The sequence below is a fragment of the Rhineura floridana genome, chromosome 5, assembly GCF_030035675.1.
Source record: "Rhineura floridana isolate rRhiFlo1 chromosome 5, rRhiFlo1.hap2, whole genome shotgun sequence".
Lineage (NCBI taxonomy): Eukaryota > Metazoa > Chordata > Lepidosauria > Squamata > Rhineuridae > Rhineura > Rhineura floridana.
In genome coordinates this window covers 187,256,309-187,273,492 of record NC_084484.1, presented here as the reverse complement: position 1 = coordinate 187,273,492, position 17,184 = coordinate 187,256,309, and the positions used below count along the sequence as shown (strand labels likewise).

At 50.4% G+C, this 17,184-nt stretch overlaps 1 protein-coding gene across 6 annotated transcripts in view; it reads left to right on the top strand.

The window, feature by feature from the left end:
• Window positions 1–2,195: 2,195 nt before the first annotated feature.
• Window positions 2,196–17,184, top strand: part of LOC133385689 (sodium-dependent proline transporter-like) — a 33,057-nt gene continuing 18,068 nt past the window's right edge. For 2 of the 6 annotated variants that reach the window (XM_061629248.1, XM_061629246.1), the window contains exons 1-3: window positions 2,744–3,039; window positions 14,203–14,431; window positions 16,129–16,260. In XM_061629248.1, coding sequence (XP_061485232.1) covers window positions 2,908–3,039; window positions 14,203–14,431; window positions 16,129–16,260 — 493 coding nt within the window. In that variant the 5' untranslated portion in view covers window positions 2,744–2,907. Of the gene's footprint in view, window positions 2,283–2,389; window positions 2,498–2,658; window positions 3,040–14,202; window positions 14,432–16,128; window positions 16,261–17,184 lie in introns of those variants that run through there. The other 4 variants (XM_061629252.1, XM_061629247.1, XM_061629251.1 and 1 more) reach the window with 4 other exon arrangements.

Here is a 17,184-nt window from a genome sequence, read left to right as displayed (position 1 = left end):
GCCATGCAAGAATGCTTTCAATTTGGGGTGTGCGTAAAAGGATCTTATCAGAATGCGGCTGATAAAAAAAAGCTGGGTTCCAATTACAACAAACAGCTGTTGCCATCCTAGGCTTCTTCAGGAGGGTAAATGTGAAAAATAAATAAAATCAAACATGCTTTCCTGCAGTTCAGGGGCTCATGCCACTCTTCTGATTTAAAAACGTAAAAGCAGCCTTTTGAGTTGCACCTCCAAAGAGGCTGCAACAACATCATAGAACTATAGAATCGTAGAGTTGAAAGGGGCCTGTGCGGCCATCCAGTCCAACCCCCTGCTCAGTGCAGGAATCCAAATCAAAGCATTCCCAACAGATGGCTGTGCATATCTGTATGACCTATGCATATCTGTAGATTATACTGGCTCACCATTATGTTTCACAGCAGTGGTTGTTTTACATCCATACCTGAAGGCCACATGTGATAAGCTTCCACCAGCTGGAATAACACAAAGGGCCACATGTAGGATTTCAGGCCGAGCATTTACACTTAGGGTTAAGTTTCATGTGAAGCATCATTACCATCACCAACCCCAAAAGTATCTATAGACATGCACAGGACCAGGATTCTGCTGTGAGTGGGTCACCAAATGTGTCATCCAAGAAGTCACACAAACCTCTGCACCTGAAGCGGGCTCCAGTTATGCCATGATATTTGCACTTAAAACTGCTCACCTTGCACTGTTGTGGCCAACTGTGGTTTTAATCCAAGCTGCAAACTGTTTCTGCTCTCTCTGCTCCAAGAAACGTTCCTTGTTATCTCTTATCACTGGCAGTTGATTACTGACAACTTTTTCAGGTTCAAGGGCCACATTCCTTTGGGAGAAAGTGCTCAGGGGCCACATACTAGTGGCAGTGGGCAAAGCAACAAGTGAGTGGGACACCTTTTCTCTCTCACACACACAATCGCCTTTGCTGCCCCACACTTTGGACTTTGGGCAACAAAAAGGCGGTGGTTGCCAACCTGTGCTGTGCATTGTATTTGCAATACACCTTGTTTGTAAGCTGTCCAGGCAGGGGCATCCCTACCGGGGTGCGGAGGGTGCAGCCCGCACCCGGGTGTCACCATGAGGGGGGTGACACCCAGAGCTGCCCCGCGCCGTTGCCCGGCAAGGCTGCGCCGACTCCCGAGGGAGGCGCGCCGGCGTTCCCAGGCCTTCTGCGGCTGGGTGCCCCTCCGGCGCGCGTCCTCCCAGGGGCATAGACAGGGTGGCTGGCCTCGAGTGCGCGCGCACAGGCGCGCGCACGCAAGCCCAGCCACCTCATCCATGCCCCTGGGAGGGCATGCACCAGAGGTCCGCACCCCCCCTGCACTCCCACTAGTGACGCCACTGTGTCCAGGGAATATTTGTTGATTGGCAACCATACCAGTCTTTCTTTAAAAACAATTTTGTTAGCTTTTAATGTGCTACAAGACTTTTTGTTGGGTTTGCTGCAGAGGACCAGCAGCCAGTATGGTGCAAGGTTAGTCTGTCGGACAAGCATCTGGGAGACCAGAAAATGATGTATGCCGCCTTGAGCTCCTTGGAGGGTAGATGGGATGTAAATGGAATAATAAATTCTAGACAAAACTCTCTGAGACTTAGCACATTTCTGTCTAGGGTGGTTATTGCAGAAGATAATGTAAGAATATGCATATCCAAAAATCAGAAAGGGGGAGCTGTCGTTTGGGAAGTGGAGGTACCCCGGCATGCAATCCACCCAGATGGGACACAGGTTTCAAGCTCTGGATCACGCTGGGGAAGAACCAAGTGCAAACCTCAGCTCACCCAAGGAAATGCAAACATCACTATAAGGCATACTTAACTAACAAATAAAATCATTTCCCCCTTCATACTATAGGACATTGGGCCCAATGTCCTTTAGGACCCTGCAGAGTTGTGTAACAGAACGGAGAGTATTGAGCGAGCTTAGTGTGTGTGTTTGAATCTTTGCTAAGATTCTACCTTCCCTGCAAATTAGTCAGACAGAGACTTTAAGCTGTAAAATAAGAAATAACGACTATGTTCTGGACGTACATGCTTGATAGGAAAGAGTCCTATATCTAGCTAACTAGCTAAGTTGGAGCTGCAAACACTGAGCCCAGTGCTCGCCCTCATGCTGGAGGAGAGGGAGAGACAAAGGAAAGATGTCTGCTCCCCTCTCCAGAAAGAAGAAGAAGACTGGGAAGGAGGGAAGGAACTGGGATCAACATCCTTTGCGTATCAGTCTAGCAGGAAGGAAGGGACAGCAGGAGATCAAAGGACAGGTATAGCCTGGCAACCAAGAGGTCTCCTCTCTAGCTACCCTTTTTAACCCTATGTAGCCTCAACCCACAAGTCGGAGTTGAACCTCATACATTCCAACACATGCTACTAGAACCAGGGTCATCCAGTGAGAAACCGAACGGCAGGAAAGCCAGGAGAAGTCTTTCCTCACACAGCGCAGAGTTCAGCTAGGGGAAGAAGAGGCCATGACTCAATGGTTAGAGTCCCTGCTTGCATGCAGAAGGGGAGGGGGCTGGTAGCGCCCAGGGAGGCCGTGGGGGAGGGGGGCTCCGTGCATGCCCTTCCTGACCGGGATGCCTTTTCGGGGGGGGGGAGTGGACTGTGTTGGCAGGCTTCGCTGGTCTTTACTCTCCTGCTGCCCGCCCTGGGGCGGGTCCCGTCGAGGCCGCTGGCCAGAGCCGGAGAGGGGGACAGCAGCCGCCTGCCCAGCGCAGCCCAGCCCTCCCCGGGCGGACTCACCTGGCCCAAAGGAGGAGCGGGGCGCGGGCAGGTGAGGCCGCGGCAGGTAAGCCCGCCCCGTGGCCCCGCCTCCCGGCCGCCTTCCTCTTTCTTCTGCCGGGCGAGCGACGGCGTCTCGGGCGGGTGGACGGGGCTGCCGGTCCGGTCATGAAGTTGTTCCCGGAGCGGTGGGAAGCGCCGACGGGCCGGAGCCTGCCCGCAGAAGGGCCCCTCGGGCCGGGCGGGAATGTCGCCGCCACGGAGCCCCCAGCTCAGCCCGCCGCCGCGCCTGGCCTCCCGGTGAGTCAGGGGAGGGAGCCGGGCAGCCCCTTTAGCGGCGCGGAGGGCCGGGAGGGCTCGCGGGGTCCGGGACAGGCGGCTTGCACGGGGAGCGGCTCGGGTCCCGGGGCGGAGCCGGTCCTCTGCTGAGCTGGCCCGGGGGGAGGCATAGCTGGCTTCGAGGGCGCCGTGGCTTGGCGATCTCAGGCGCCGGCCTGGGTGCCCGTGTCCAGTGTTCAGCCTGAGGGCATGGGGAGTCAAGAGGGACAGTGAGCATGTACAGAGTGCCTTTCTCTCAGAGCGAGGAACTGCAGGCAAACCGGGTCGCTGCTGAGGAATGCTCGGAGGAAGGGGGGGCGCCAAGCACTCCTTTCCTCCCATGGAATTAGTCAGCCTGTAAAAGAACCAAATCCCGTTTTCTTCCCAGTTAGGCTTGGCCTTCCTCCTCTCTTTCTGTTGCCCCCCCCTGCCAACTTCGAGGTTGTAAGGTCTTTGGGGCAGGGACCTAAAGTGCCAGGAATGAATGCTGAATAAAACAGGAGCACCCTCTTTCCATACTAAGCTGAAGAAAAAACACAGCCGTTGCCTGCCAGAGTCTACCCCAAGTCCCTGCCCTTTCCCAGAGCCCCCCCTCCTCTTCTGGTTTCTTCTTTTGCCCCCCCCCCCGCGTGTGCTCTGCAGGCTGTTGCATCCTGGCCAGACTCTTGCATACTTTAAAGGGAGGCTCACCTCTCACATGAATCCCAGCCCTTGGCCCATTGGTTTGTCTATCTTTTTTAAAAAAATACAATATTTTCAGGCTTCTTTTTCTGGGCAAATGTCCATCCAAATTAGCTTACAAGCAAAACAAAAGCTAAAGATGTTAAAAAAGTTAAGACTTTAGGTCGTCAAGAGCTTTCAAAAAGCCTACAGTGTAAAGATTGACCACAAGTCCAGTGGGCTGGAGCTCCATAGCCAGGAGACCACTGTAGAAAAGGACCCACCAACCTAGGGGGTGGGCGCACCAGGAGAGCCTTCAGAGCAGATCTTAAGTATGGCTGCACACAGGCCAGTAAGCAGCCTGGGCCAAAACCATTTAGGGCTGCAAAGTCAAAGCCAGGACTTTGAGCTGGGCCCCCAAATGCCCTGGCAACCAATCCAGTGACACAGTGAAGGTGCTGCAGAGACTGACCACCGATAGGACTGTGGCAGCTGCATTTTGGACCAGCTCAGGTTTCCGTGTGCAGCACATGGCAGTCAGGGTCTCTGTGGCAAGGTCAGCCCTCTCCAGAGAGGGGCGCAGTTAGCATACCAGCCGGAGATGGCAAAAAGCATTCCTAGTCCCTGATGCCAGCTGGGCTTTCCTAGTCGCCACTGAATCCAGGAACACGGGGGCTTTGGGGGGGAAGCCACCCTGTCTAACCTCAGCTGTTGCCCCACCTTATGGAGCTGGGGGTCTCCCACCCACAGCCTGTCCATCTTGCCTGGAGTCACCTTGCTTCTTTGCTTGCATCCATGCCAGAATTGCACCAGCCTTCCCCAACCTGGTGCCCTCCAGATGTTTTAGATGGCAACTCCCATCCAGCACAACTGTTGTAACCTGAAACATCTGGAGGGTACGACAGTGGGGATGGCCAGGGAAGACTCGATCCTTTTTCTGTAACACGAAAGGGCAGAAAGGATACGAATTTTGAGAATGAACAACCAACCCCCAGGACAATCGACCTCTAGGCTCACTTACCTGGCTTGAACTGCTTGGAGTCTTCCAAGAAATGGTTTCTGGGCCGGGTCCAAGCCTGTGACTGAGGAAGTTATGTTTGCACTGGGTTTTTACTGAACTTTCAATAGTAGTGTTTGGAACTGTTTAATGTAGAAGCATCTTCAAGTGCTTTCAGAAAGCGCTTGCATGTTGAAAGCTTGCTTGTGTGTTTGTTAACATAAGAAGAGCCTGCTGGATCAGGCCAGTGGCCCATCTAGTCCAGCATCCTGTTCTCACAATGGCCAACCAGGTGCCTGGGGGAAGCCCGCAAGCAGGACCCGAGTGCAAGAACACTCTCCCCTCCTGAGGCTTCCGGCAACTGGTTTTCAGAAGCATGCTGCCTCTGACTAGGGTGGCACAGCACAGCCATCACGGCTAGTAGCCATTGATAGCCCTGTCCTCCATGAATTTGTCTAATCTTCTTTTAAAGCCATCCAAGCTGGTGGCCATTACTGCATCTTGTGGGAGCAAATTCCATAGTTTAACTATGCGCTGAGTAAAGAAGTACTTCCTTTTGTCTGTCCTGAATCTTCCAACATTCAGCTTCTTTGAATGTCCACAAGTTCTAGTATTATGAGAGAGGGAGAAGAACTTTTCTCTATCCACTTTCTCAATGCCATGCATAATTTTATACACTTCTATCATGTCTCCTCTGACCCGCCTTTTCTCTAAACTAAAAAGCCCCAAATGCTGCAACCTTTCCTCGTAAGGGAGTCGCTCCATCCCCTTGATCGTTCTGGTTGCCCTCTTCTGAACCTTTTCCAACTCTAGAATATCCTTTTTGAGATGAGGCGACCAGAACTGTACACAGTATTCCAAATGCGGCCGCACCATAGATTTATACAATGGCATTATGATATCGGCTGTTTTATTTTCAATACCTTTCCTAATTATCCCTAGCATGGAATTTGCCTTTTTCACAACTGCCGCACACTGGGTCGACATTTTCATCATGCTGTCCACTACAACCCCGAGGTCTCTCTCCTGGTCGGTCACCGCCAGTTCAGACCCCATGAGCGTATATGTGAAATTCAGATTTTTTGCTCCAATATGCATAATTTTACACTTGTTTATATTGAATTGCATTTGCCATTTTTCCGCCCATTCACTCAGTTTGGAGAGGTCTTTTTGGAGCTCTTCGCAATCCCTTTTTGTTTTAACAACCCTGAACAATTTAGTATCGTCAGCAAACTTGGCCACTTCACTGCTCACTCCTAATTCTAGGTCATTAATGAACAAGTTGAAAAGTACAGGTCCCAATACCGATCCTTGAGGGACTCCACTTTCTACAGCCCTCCATTGGGAGAACTGTCCGTTTATTCCTACTCTCTGCTTTCTGCTTCTTAACCAATTCCTTATCCACAAGAGGACCTCTCCTCTTATTCCATGACTGCTAAGCTTCCTCAGAAGCCTTTGGTGAGGTACCTTGTCAAACGCTTTTTGAAAGTCTAAGTACACTAGGTCCACTGGATCACCTCTATCTATATGCTTGTTGACACTCTCAAAGAATTCTAATAGGTTACTGAGACAGGACTTTCCCTTGCAGAAGCCATGCTGGCTCTGCTTCAGCAAGGCTTGTTCTTCTATGTGCTTAGTTAATCTAGCTTTAATCATACTTTCTACCAGTTTTCCAGGGACAGAAGTTAAGCTAACTGGCCTGTAATTTCCGGGATCCCCTCTGGATCCCTTTTTGAATATTGGTGTTACATTGGCCACTTTCCAGTCCTCAGGCACGGAGGAGGACCCGAGGGACAAGTTACATATTTTAGTTAGCAGATCAGCAATTTCACATTTGAGTTCTTTGAGAACTCTCGGGTGGATGCCATCCGGGCCCGGTGATTTGTCAGTTTTTATATTGTCCATTAAGCCTAGAACTTCCTCTCTCGTTACCACTATTTGTCTCAGTTCCTCAGAATCCCTTCCTGCAAATGTTAGTTCAGGTTCAGGGATCTGCCCTATATCTTCCACTGTGAAGACAGATGCAACCCCCATCTTTTTGAGTATAAATGGAATTGTATCTGGGCATTGGATCCTCTCTTGAACCCTCCGTGTCTGAATGCTGCTTTGTTGATACAGGCCTTGTTAGTATGAGTTATCCGACCGAGTGTCTTTTACTGTGAGAGTGCGGAGAACCAGCTTAAAAGTATCCTGGCACTTGTGGTACAGTCCTTTAGGGAGCCAGAAAGAACTGGGGCCTTCTGAGGTGGTACAGTCACATGATGGGACTGTGCCAGGGGAGTCCCTGAACAGTTAAGCTGTCTCTCCTGGGGTCTCAGCAAAGCGACTAGTGCTAATGTGCCAATGTGCTTCCCAACAGGCCGGTGGCCTGCCTGCTATTGGCGGAAGGGTGGAACTGGAAGGGTTAAATGGGCAGCCTGCCAATGTGTTGAAAGGGCCTCTGGCTAGTTTTATTTCCTCTTCTGTATTTCCTACTTCTATGGTAACTTGGAAGCTGCAAGAGGTCTTTGAAGAGGGATGTGTCATCAGGGCTCCCTTTTCAGCTCCTAAATCTATTCAGTCCTCAGTCCACAGCCTGCTGTAGGAAAGTGCCTTTCACTTAAAATGGACCTGGACTGCCTTCAAGTCGATTCCGACTTATGGCGACCCTCTGAATAGGGTTTTCGTGGTAAGGGGTATTCAGAGGGGGTTTACCATTGCCTCCCTCTGAGGCTGAGAGGCAGTGACTGGCCCAAGGTCACCCAGGGAGCTTCATGGCTGTGTGGGGATTCGAACCCTGGTCTCCCAGGTCCTAGTCCAACACTCTAACCGCTACGCCACACTGGCTCTCAGTGGTGGAAGAAAAACAACACCCTCCCTCCCTCCCTCCCTCTGCCAGTATGGTCAGGGCAGGTAAAAACTAGTAAAATTCAGTAGATGTATTTAGTAAAAAGAGTATGTGAAAAGCCCTGTGCATATGAGCCATCTTGAAATCAGTCGGTCCTTAAGAATTCTCTGCTTGGCTGAATCCACGTCTGTGGGGCTGTAGAGGAGTCCCCCTTCTTGCAGGCATTGCTGTGGGGCATCCTGTTGCTGGACTAGGTGGGCCCCCTTTGGTCTGATCCAGACTGAGCTCCTCCTATGTGCCCCCCCCAAAGGACCTGCTGCCACATAACATTTTGGGACCGTTGTTTTAACTCTTCTCATCCAGCACCTACAAATGCACAGGAATAGCCTGTTGAGCTAGATACTGGGACTGGGCTGGCTGGATTCTCTGGGGCGGGGCCGGGGGAGGAAATGCACATCCCCTCCCTGTAGACAGGTGCCCCCCTGTGCTGCACCTAGCTCCAGCAACTTCTGGGAATCAAAGCACTTCTGTGGTCAGACGCGCACCTTCTCCCACCCAGGTGTATGCAGACTAGCTGTAGCTAGTTTGTGAAGAGGGAAAGGCACTTTGCATGCACTCAGAGGCATTCTTTCTTGTTCCCCGTGATGTTTGTGTTAATAGGTCCTCCTCCCATGCCCCGCACAAGCCCACACTCTTGCATTTTATTATTTATTAAATTTATATTTTGGAGTCTCCTCTCTTGCTGTTTTTGGTAAGTTTCATGTGAAGTGGAGCTAAGCACTTTCCTTGTTCAGTATCAGCAACTGATGCATAGATAAGAGAAACTTGTCTCGCTCGCCCTCAAGGCTTTAGAGCAGGTTGCTGGTGATCTGATGCCTTTGAACTGGACTGGTCTGGTTGGATTATTTGTGCTTTTATCATTCATTTCCTTGCAGAAACTATTCAGAGTTAATTAAGGCAAGAGGTGTGTCTGGCCTGAGGCCACCCACGGAGTGTCATTCATGCCCGAGTGCGGATTTGAATCCCTCTCTAGCGTCTGGCCAAAAGCAAAAGTTTGAAAGAAAGGCTTGTTGAAAGGGCACTATGTGGCAAGAACGAACTTTTTTGGAGGTGCCATCCCGGTTATGGAATGCCCACCCTGAAAAGCTGCGCCTAGCACCCACATTGCAACTTTTTTATCCTTAGGCGAAGGCCTGTCTATATTTCTGTGGTATTTTAATTTGGGCCATACCTTAGCCTGCTGTACCTATTTAGCTGCTGCCTTATTATTAATGTGATGCTTTTACTGCATCATCATAACACACTCAAAAATAAATATTTATATGTATTGTTCATTGCCCAAGGATCTCTTAGGTGAAGGGTGAAAATTAACTGTTATAAATAAATAGCACTGAATACTTTTAATTAACTATTAGTTCAAGCTAAAGCAAAATTCTGCATTTTGCAAAAGGTCAGCTTCTGGTCAACTAAGTTCATAGAAAATATTGTATATTTTTATTTTGAAAGATGTCTAGATCTTTCTACAGGCACACACACACACACCAGTCACTTTTTGTCAAAATAATGTTTATTTTTCAAACATTTTTAATGCTTGTCATCTGGATAATACTGGCTGACTTCTGTGGCGCTTGCCCGGCCTAGAGGACGGGTGGGGAAGGGAACGTTGAGGTCCCTCCAGCCAGCAGGAGGTGCTGGCAGAAGTAATTCTTCAGCCCCCAGCAGCCCTTGCACCACATCGTCCACCAGGAGCACCCCCGGATCTCTTTCTGGGATCTCCACATAACTGCACTGGTGCCTCTCAAATGCTCCTGCCTTGAAGGAGCACTTGGGTTGGTTGTGACGTTTGGCCAGTCCTGGCAGCCCCACCCCCTGTGTCCTGATACTTACAACACCACACTTTGATGCCCCGCATCAAAAGAGCCTAGCTGGCTCTGGCCAAATAAAAGGCCTGCCTAGTCCAGCATCCTGTTCTCACAGTGGCCACAGAGATGGGGCCACAGCAAGTCTGCAAGCAATAGCTCTGTCCTGCTGCTGTTCCCCAGCAGCTGGGCATGCATAGAGATGGCATTGTATTCAACTAAGTCATAGACCCACTGAAATTAAAGGACTTCAGTTAGTCATCTCCATTCGCTTCACAGGGCCTGCTCTGAGTAGGACTACAGTGGAATACCTCCCGTGGGACTTCCTCCCTGGACATTTGTTTGGGATTGTAACCCTCATCTCTTGTAACAAACCCTCCCGTCACCTTTAGAGACCAGCAAATTTCTTGTGGGAGGTGCTGTCTTGGGCTGGAGGTCGCTCTTGTCAGGCACGCAACATCATGCACTGAATCCAGCAGCTTTTGTGATCAGTGAGGATCTGAAGCCTGTCTCCTGGAGGGGCCCCCTTCAAGATGCAGATCAGCCAGCTGTGCTTGTGGTCTTGAGCCAAGAAGAGGGTAAGGAAGGCGGTGCCCTCGGCATGACACGCCTCCAAAGACTTCTGGGAACAACCGCTGGGTGCGAGTCAGAGCAGGAAGCTGATGAAAGAGCCGCAAGAAGTTTGTTAGGCTGCTGCGGACTGTGGCTTGAGACCAGCCTGTGATGCCAAAAAGATGCGCTCTAGATGTTTGGGACTACAAATGCGCTGGCTGGGACTGATGGGGGTTTGCGTCCAAACGGAAGGAGGGCACCACCTTGGCAAAGGCTGGCCTGCTGTTTTATGGGAGGTTGTTTCATCTTGGCAAGAAGTAGTACAGAAGCTAAACACCCACCTACACACCTCCATCTTATCCCCCACCCAAGTGGAGAAATGGTAGCCAGACCTGATCCCTGTGCTCTGGGTGGCATTTCTCTTGTCACCCTTGCCAAATGGGGCCTGGCTTCTGACTGCCATCTGAGTCCTCTGCCTGATGGTAGAGTGGACAAGCCCAGCCAGGGAGAGGGGAGGGCATCCGGGCAGGGCAGCTGTGCCAGCTCGGCCCAGTTGGGCTGTTGACGTTGTTTGGAGTCAAGCACCAGCCCTTGAAACAAGTAACCTGAGCCCTTAAGAGGCAGAAGGGCAACCTTTTCTTCCCTCCCTGCTTCCTCCCTTAGTAACGACATGTTGACCTGCGGATTCTTTTTCTCACACTTTACTTCCTTCCTCTTTCTTCTTAGGCAATGTTAGCATGCGAGTGTCAACCTCAGGCACTCTATGATGACATGACTCTGTAATGGCCACATGGATGCCTGTCCTCAGAATGGCTTTATTTGCTTATCTTCTTTGTTCTTTCAACCCCCTACTCTTACCAAGCTACTCATTTCTGCCCTCCGTGACCACCCTGAGATGCCTGGGGGTGTAGTTGTCCAGGGTCCCGGGGCTCTTAGATCCTTTACTTTTTTGGGCGCAGGGTCCCAAGTGGGTCCCTGCATCTCCAGCATCCTGTGAGGCAATCAGCATGAAAGGGGAGTGTCTTCGCCACTGAGAAGAGTCTTCTAACATGCTTCCTTGACCTTTCCTGCTGATAGAAGCCAATCAGTGTGAAAGCAGGGTGAGTCAGCCTCTGAGAACACTCTTCCCAGAAGCTAACACTCCCACCTTTCCTGCTGATTGGCTCCTAAGGCTGTCTGTTCTGGTAGAAGGCATTAACAAGGATCTCCTTCTCAACCCAGCAGCAAAAAGGGTGGGCCATATGTCTGAATTCACCGCTGTACTACTCGATGTAGGGGGGGGGACAAGCAGGCGGCTGCCCTCCTGAGGGCCACTGGGAAATGGGCTCTTCCCACAGCGTCCCGCCTTCCTCCCGTCCGCGGAGTTCCTCTATACGTGAAAGAAGGCATTGAATCCAGCAAGCTCGAAACCCCAAAAGAGGCAGACTCCTCCACAGAATCGTTGTGGGTGGTGATACCATGCCCCAGGAGGGACTTAATAATGGGAACGATCTATCATCCCCCTGATCAAAATGCTCAGGGAGACCTTGAGATGAGATATGAAATTGAGGAAGCATCCAAACTAGGAAATGTGGTAGTAATGGGTGACTTCAACTACCCGGACATACACTGGCCGCATATGTGTTCCAGTCATGACAAAGAAGCAAAGTTTCTAGATATTCTAAATGACTATTCCCTAGACCAGTTGGTCATGGAACCGACCAGAGGGACGGCAACCCTGGACTTAATCCTCAGTGGGGACCGGGACCTGGTGCGAGATGTAAGTGTTGTCGAACCGATTGGGAGCAGTGACCACAGTGCTATTAAATTAAACATACATGTAAATGGCCAATTGCCAAGAAAATCCAACATGGTCACATTTGACTTCAAAAGAGGAAACTTCACAAAACTGAGGGGATTGGTAAAAAGAAAGCTGAAAAACAAAGTCCAGAGGGTCACATCACTCGAAAATGCTTGGAAGTTGTTTAAAAACACTATATTAGAAGCTCAACTGGAGTGCATACCGCAGATCAGAAAAGGTACCGCCAGGGCCAAGAAGATGCCAGCATGGTTAACGAGCAAAGTCAAGGAAGCTCTTAGAGGCAAAAAATCTTCCTTCAGAAAATGGAAGTCTTGTCCGAATAAAGAAAATAAAAAAGAACACAAACTCTGGCAAAAGAAATGCAAGAAGACAATAAGGGATGCTAAAAAAGAATTTGAGGAGCACATTGCTAAGAACATAAAAACCAACAACAAAAAATTCTATAAATACATTCAAAGCAGGAGACCATCTAGGGAGGCGATTCGAGCCTTGGATGATAAGGGAGTCAAAGGTGAACTAAAGAACGATAAGGAGATTGCAGAGAAGCTAAATGAATTCTTTGCATCTGTCTTCACAGTGGAAGATATAGGGCAGATCCCTGAACCTGAACTAACATTTGCAGGAAGGGATTCTGAGGAACTGAGACAAATAGTGGTAACGAGAGGAAGTTCTAGGCTTAATGGACAATAAAAAAACTGACAAATCACCGGGCCCGGATGGCATCCACCCGAGAGTTCTCAAAGAACTCAAAGGTGAAATTGCTGATCTGCTCACTAAAATATGTAACTTGTCCCTCGGGTCCTCCTCCGTGCCTGAGGACTGGAAAGCGGCCAACGTAACGCCAATATTCAAAAACGGATCCAGAGGGGATCCCGGAAATTACAGGCCAGTTAGCTTAACTTCTGTCCCTGGAAAACTGGTAGAAAGTATTATTAAAGCTAGATTAACTAAGCACATAGAAGAACAAGCCTTGCTGAAGCAGAGCCAGCATGGCTTCTGCAAGGGAAAGTCCTGTCTCAGTAACCTATTAGAATTCTTTGAGAGTGTCAACAAGCATATAGATAGAGGTGATCCAGTGGACCTAGTGTACTTAGACTTTCAAAAAGCGTTTGACAAGGTACCTCACCAAAGACTTCTGAGGAAGCTTAGCAGTCATGGAATAAGAGGAGAAGTCCTCTTGTGGATAAGGAATTGGTTAAGAAGCAGAAAGCAGAGAGTAGGAATAAACGGACAGTTCTCCCAATGGAGGGCTGTAGAAAGTGGAGTCCCTCAAGGATCGGTATTGGGACCTGTACTTTTCAACTTGTTCATTAATGACCTAGAATTAGGAGTGAGCAGTGAAGTGGCCAAGTTTGCTGACGACACTAAATTGTTCAGGGTTGTTAAAACAAAAAGGGATTGCGAAGAGCTCCAAAAAGACCTCTCCAAACTGAGTGAATGGGCGGAAAAATGGCAAATGCAGTTCAATATAAACAAGTGTAAAATTATGCATATTGGAGCAAAAAATCTGAATTTCACATATACGCTCATGGGGTCTGAACTGGCGGTGACCGACCAGGAGAGAGACCTCGGGGTTGTAGTGGACAGCATGATGAAAATGCTGACCCAGTGTGCGGCAGCTGTGAAAAAGGCAAATTCCATGCTAGCGATAATTAGGAAAGGTATTGAAAATAAAACAGCCGGTATCATAATGCCGTTGTATAAATCTATGTTTGAGATGGTCACCTCATCTCAAAAAGGATATTCTAGAGTTGGAAAAGGTTCAGAAGAGGGCAACCAGAATGATCAAGGGGACGGAGCGACTCCCTTACGAGGAAAGGTTGCAGCATTTGGGGCTTTTTAGTTTAGAGAAAAGGCGGGTCAGAGGAGACATGATAGAAGTGTATAAAATTATGCATGGCATTGAGAAAGTGGATAGAGAAAAGTTCTTCTCCCTCTCTCATAATACTAGAACTCGTGGACATTCAAAGAAGCTGAATGTTGGAAGGTTCAAGACAAACAAAAGGAAGTACTTCTTTACTCAGCGCATAGTTAAACTATGGAATTTGCTCCCACAAGATTCAGTAATGGCCACCAGCTTGGCTGGCTTTAAAAGAAGATTAGACAAATTCATGGAGGACAGGGCTATCAATGGCTACTAGCCGTGATGGCTGTGCTCTGCCACCCTAGTCAGAGGCAGCATGCTTCTGAAAACCAGTTGCCGGAAGCCTCAGGAGGGGAGAGTGTTCTTGCACTCGGGTCCTGCTTGCGGGCTTCCCCCAGGCACCTGGTTGGCCACTGTGAGAACAGGATGCTGGACTAGATGGGCCACTGGCCTGATCCAGCAGGCTCTTCTGATGTTCTTATGTTCCACGGCGCTGGGGCGGCTTTGTGCTCTGGCCTTGTGCACCAGGCGCTCCGGCCTCCGCTGCGTTTCTGAACGGCCCGCTTCTCTCTCTCCCTTCTGCAGGCGCTGGGCAGCGCTGCCCTCCCGGACGCGGCACCTCTGCCCGAGGGCCCCACGCCTCCCGTGCCCGGCGCGCCCCAGTCCCCGACGCCGCCTCCGGTCCCCGAGCCCAGCCCGCCGCGGCGGGAGACCTGGGGGGGCCGCTACGAGTTCCTCCTCTCCTGCCTCGGCTACTGCGTGGGGCTGGGCAACGTCTGGCGCTTCCCCTACCTCTGCTACCGCAACGGCGGAGGTAAGTGCGCGCCCGCGGCCCCAGCGCGCGGGGGGGCGGCTTCTGGGCTGGGCTGCATGGCCTCTTCGGGGCCACTCGCAGGGACAGCGCGCAGAGTCTGCGTGCACAGAAAGAGGGGGGGTTGCACCCACATATTGGCCGTAGCAGCCTTTCCCAACCTGGTGTCCCCCTCGGCTGGCCCTGGTGGGAGGTGTAGGGCACAACCGCTGGAGGATCCCGGGCTGGCCTAGAGCAACGCGCTTCCCTGGCCCCTGCGAGGCCGGAGCAATCCTAGTCTCCCTTGCCAAACCATTGCCCGCCGCTTTTTTGAGCAAATGTTTTGTGGTGTTGACACGCCAACCTAGCACCCATGGCGCTGTCCATCATGAAGGTTTATTCAAGAGTGTTCACACCTGAAATAAAAGTGATGGGGGGTGTTATAAAGCCTTCCCTTTCCTTAATGATGCGGTAGTTTTTCTAACCACAGTCAAAGGAGGGGCAGTATAAGGGCTCTGGGTTCTCTTGCAACAAACCAGAATTTCTCTCCATTTGGTGGTTCTGATCTCCGTTGCTGACCTGCTTAAGGCCCCAGCAATCCGCCTCTGTGTCCGAGTTCCCTCTTCTACCTACTAACGTGGCTTCTTGTCCGAGAAGTGGATCACTCAGAAAAAGTCTTGCAAAATGCCCAGAAGCGTTGCTCAGTTGCCTTGAAGCTTCAGTAGTCAAAATACAGAGCAGGCTCAGTGAGCTTGCAGGTTTTGTTATCTGTTGCTTGCCGGGGGCCATTTCATAGCAGCTGAAACAAACACTAGAATATGAAATAGATTGTGAAAGGTGTTGGAATGTATGAGGTTCAACTCCAACTTGGAGGGTTGGGGCTGCATGGGGTTAATAAGGGTAGCTAGAGAGCTAGACCTCTTGCTGGTTGAGGCTATACCTATCCCTTTGATCCTCTGCCGTCTCTTCCCTTCCTGCTAGACTGGTAAGCAACAGGATGTTTGATCCCAGTTCCTTCCCACCTTTCTCTGTGTTCTCTTTCTCTCGAGAGGGGAGCAGACATCTTCTCTTCGTCTCTCCTCTCAACCAGGATGAGGGCGAGTACTGGGACCAGTGCTCACTGCTCCAGCATAGCCAGTTAAGCTAGATATAGAACTCTTTCCTATCAAGCATGTACTTCCAGAATAAAGTAATTGTTTCTTATTTTACAGCTTAAAGTCTCTGTCTGACTAATTTGCAGGGAAGGTAGAATCTTAGCAAAGATTCAAACACACACACACACCTCGCTCAATACTCTCCGTTCCGCAGTGCTACGCAGCTCTGCTACGCAACTCAATAGAATTCCGACAAAAGGCACCGAGCCATGCCCATTTTTAATCCACATACAGACACTATTGGAGGTCGCTGATTCATAAGGTTGCCATAAGTTATGATCAACTTGAAGGCACATAACAATGACAAATGGGCATTTGCAGAAAAAAATCGCTAGCTGCAGTTGGGAAATCCTTCTGCGTTCCGCCACTGGCATCCGTGTGGTCTCTGTGCTCCGTTGGGTACACCCTGAGGAGCTAAAAGCCTTTTGCATTTGATGCATCGCAAACAGGAACAGACTAGGCCAGCCTCCCCACAACCTGCTGCCCTCTAACTCCCATCAGCCCCAGCCAGCATGGATGTATTACACTCTCAATACTAATGGAAAAAAATTGGTTCCTGCCCTGCAGGGGTGTTCCTGATCCCGTATGCCATCATGCTGCTCTTCACTGGGTTGCCCCTTTTCTTGATGGAGCTGAGCCTTGGTCAGTACGGTGCTGCAGGGCCCATCACCGTCTGGAAGTGCTGCCCCCTGTTGAAAGGTATGTGCTGGCTGCATTCTGTGGGTCTCTACTAGACGGTCAGCTCCAAAGGTGGGACCCTTCAGCCCCCTACAGAGCAACTCCTGCAATCCTGAGAACAATTGTAAACTGCCCAGAGAGCTTTGGCTATGGGGCGGCATACAAATGTAATAAATAAATAAACAAGCCGAGAGAGGCAGCTGTGCCTGAGGAAGGGGGATTACGTCAGGGGTCGGGAACCTCAAGACCAGAGCACTGTCGTGCACTCTAGGTGGCCAGCAGTCGTCTGCAGCATGTCTGCACTAAAGATCCATACCGGTTTTTAATTGCATTTTTATGGCTTCTTTTACGTCTTCCTTAGCATGTTGTTGTACTACAGTTTGAGTTCTGTGGAATATAAATGTTAATGCAATCCAATAAGCAATCAAAACACAATGATAAAGCTCACAGCGCCCAGCACAGCACAGTGCAACTGCTACCGTAGGTGGAAAAACAATTACTTGGTCCACCAAGACCACCAGCCGTTTCCAAGGGGCCCCGGGAATAAAAGTTTGGGAGCCGCTGGCCTGCTCTGACTGGCAGCAGTTCTCTGGGGCTTTCAGGCAGGGAATCTTTGCCAGCCCTACCTGGAGGGGCCAAGAATGGCACTGGGGACCTTCTGCCTCCCAAGCAGCTGCTCTGCCACGAGCTACAGGAGCAGGCCATGGATGACAGGGGTGGGTGGGTGCGCATGTGCACGCTTAAAAAAACAAAGAAGCTGCAAAGGCGGAGAGCCGATTGATCCTCCAAACCGCATGCCCTGCCAAAAAAACCCTCCTCCCTGCAGTGTGGGAAATGGGAGAGTGCAAAGGAGGAGCCCTCATTAGGAATTCATCTTCCTGCCCCCTAGGGGGGGCTCTCTCCTGGACCGTCAGTCTACCTTACACACAAGATCTGGCCCTGGAG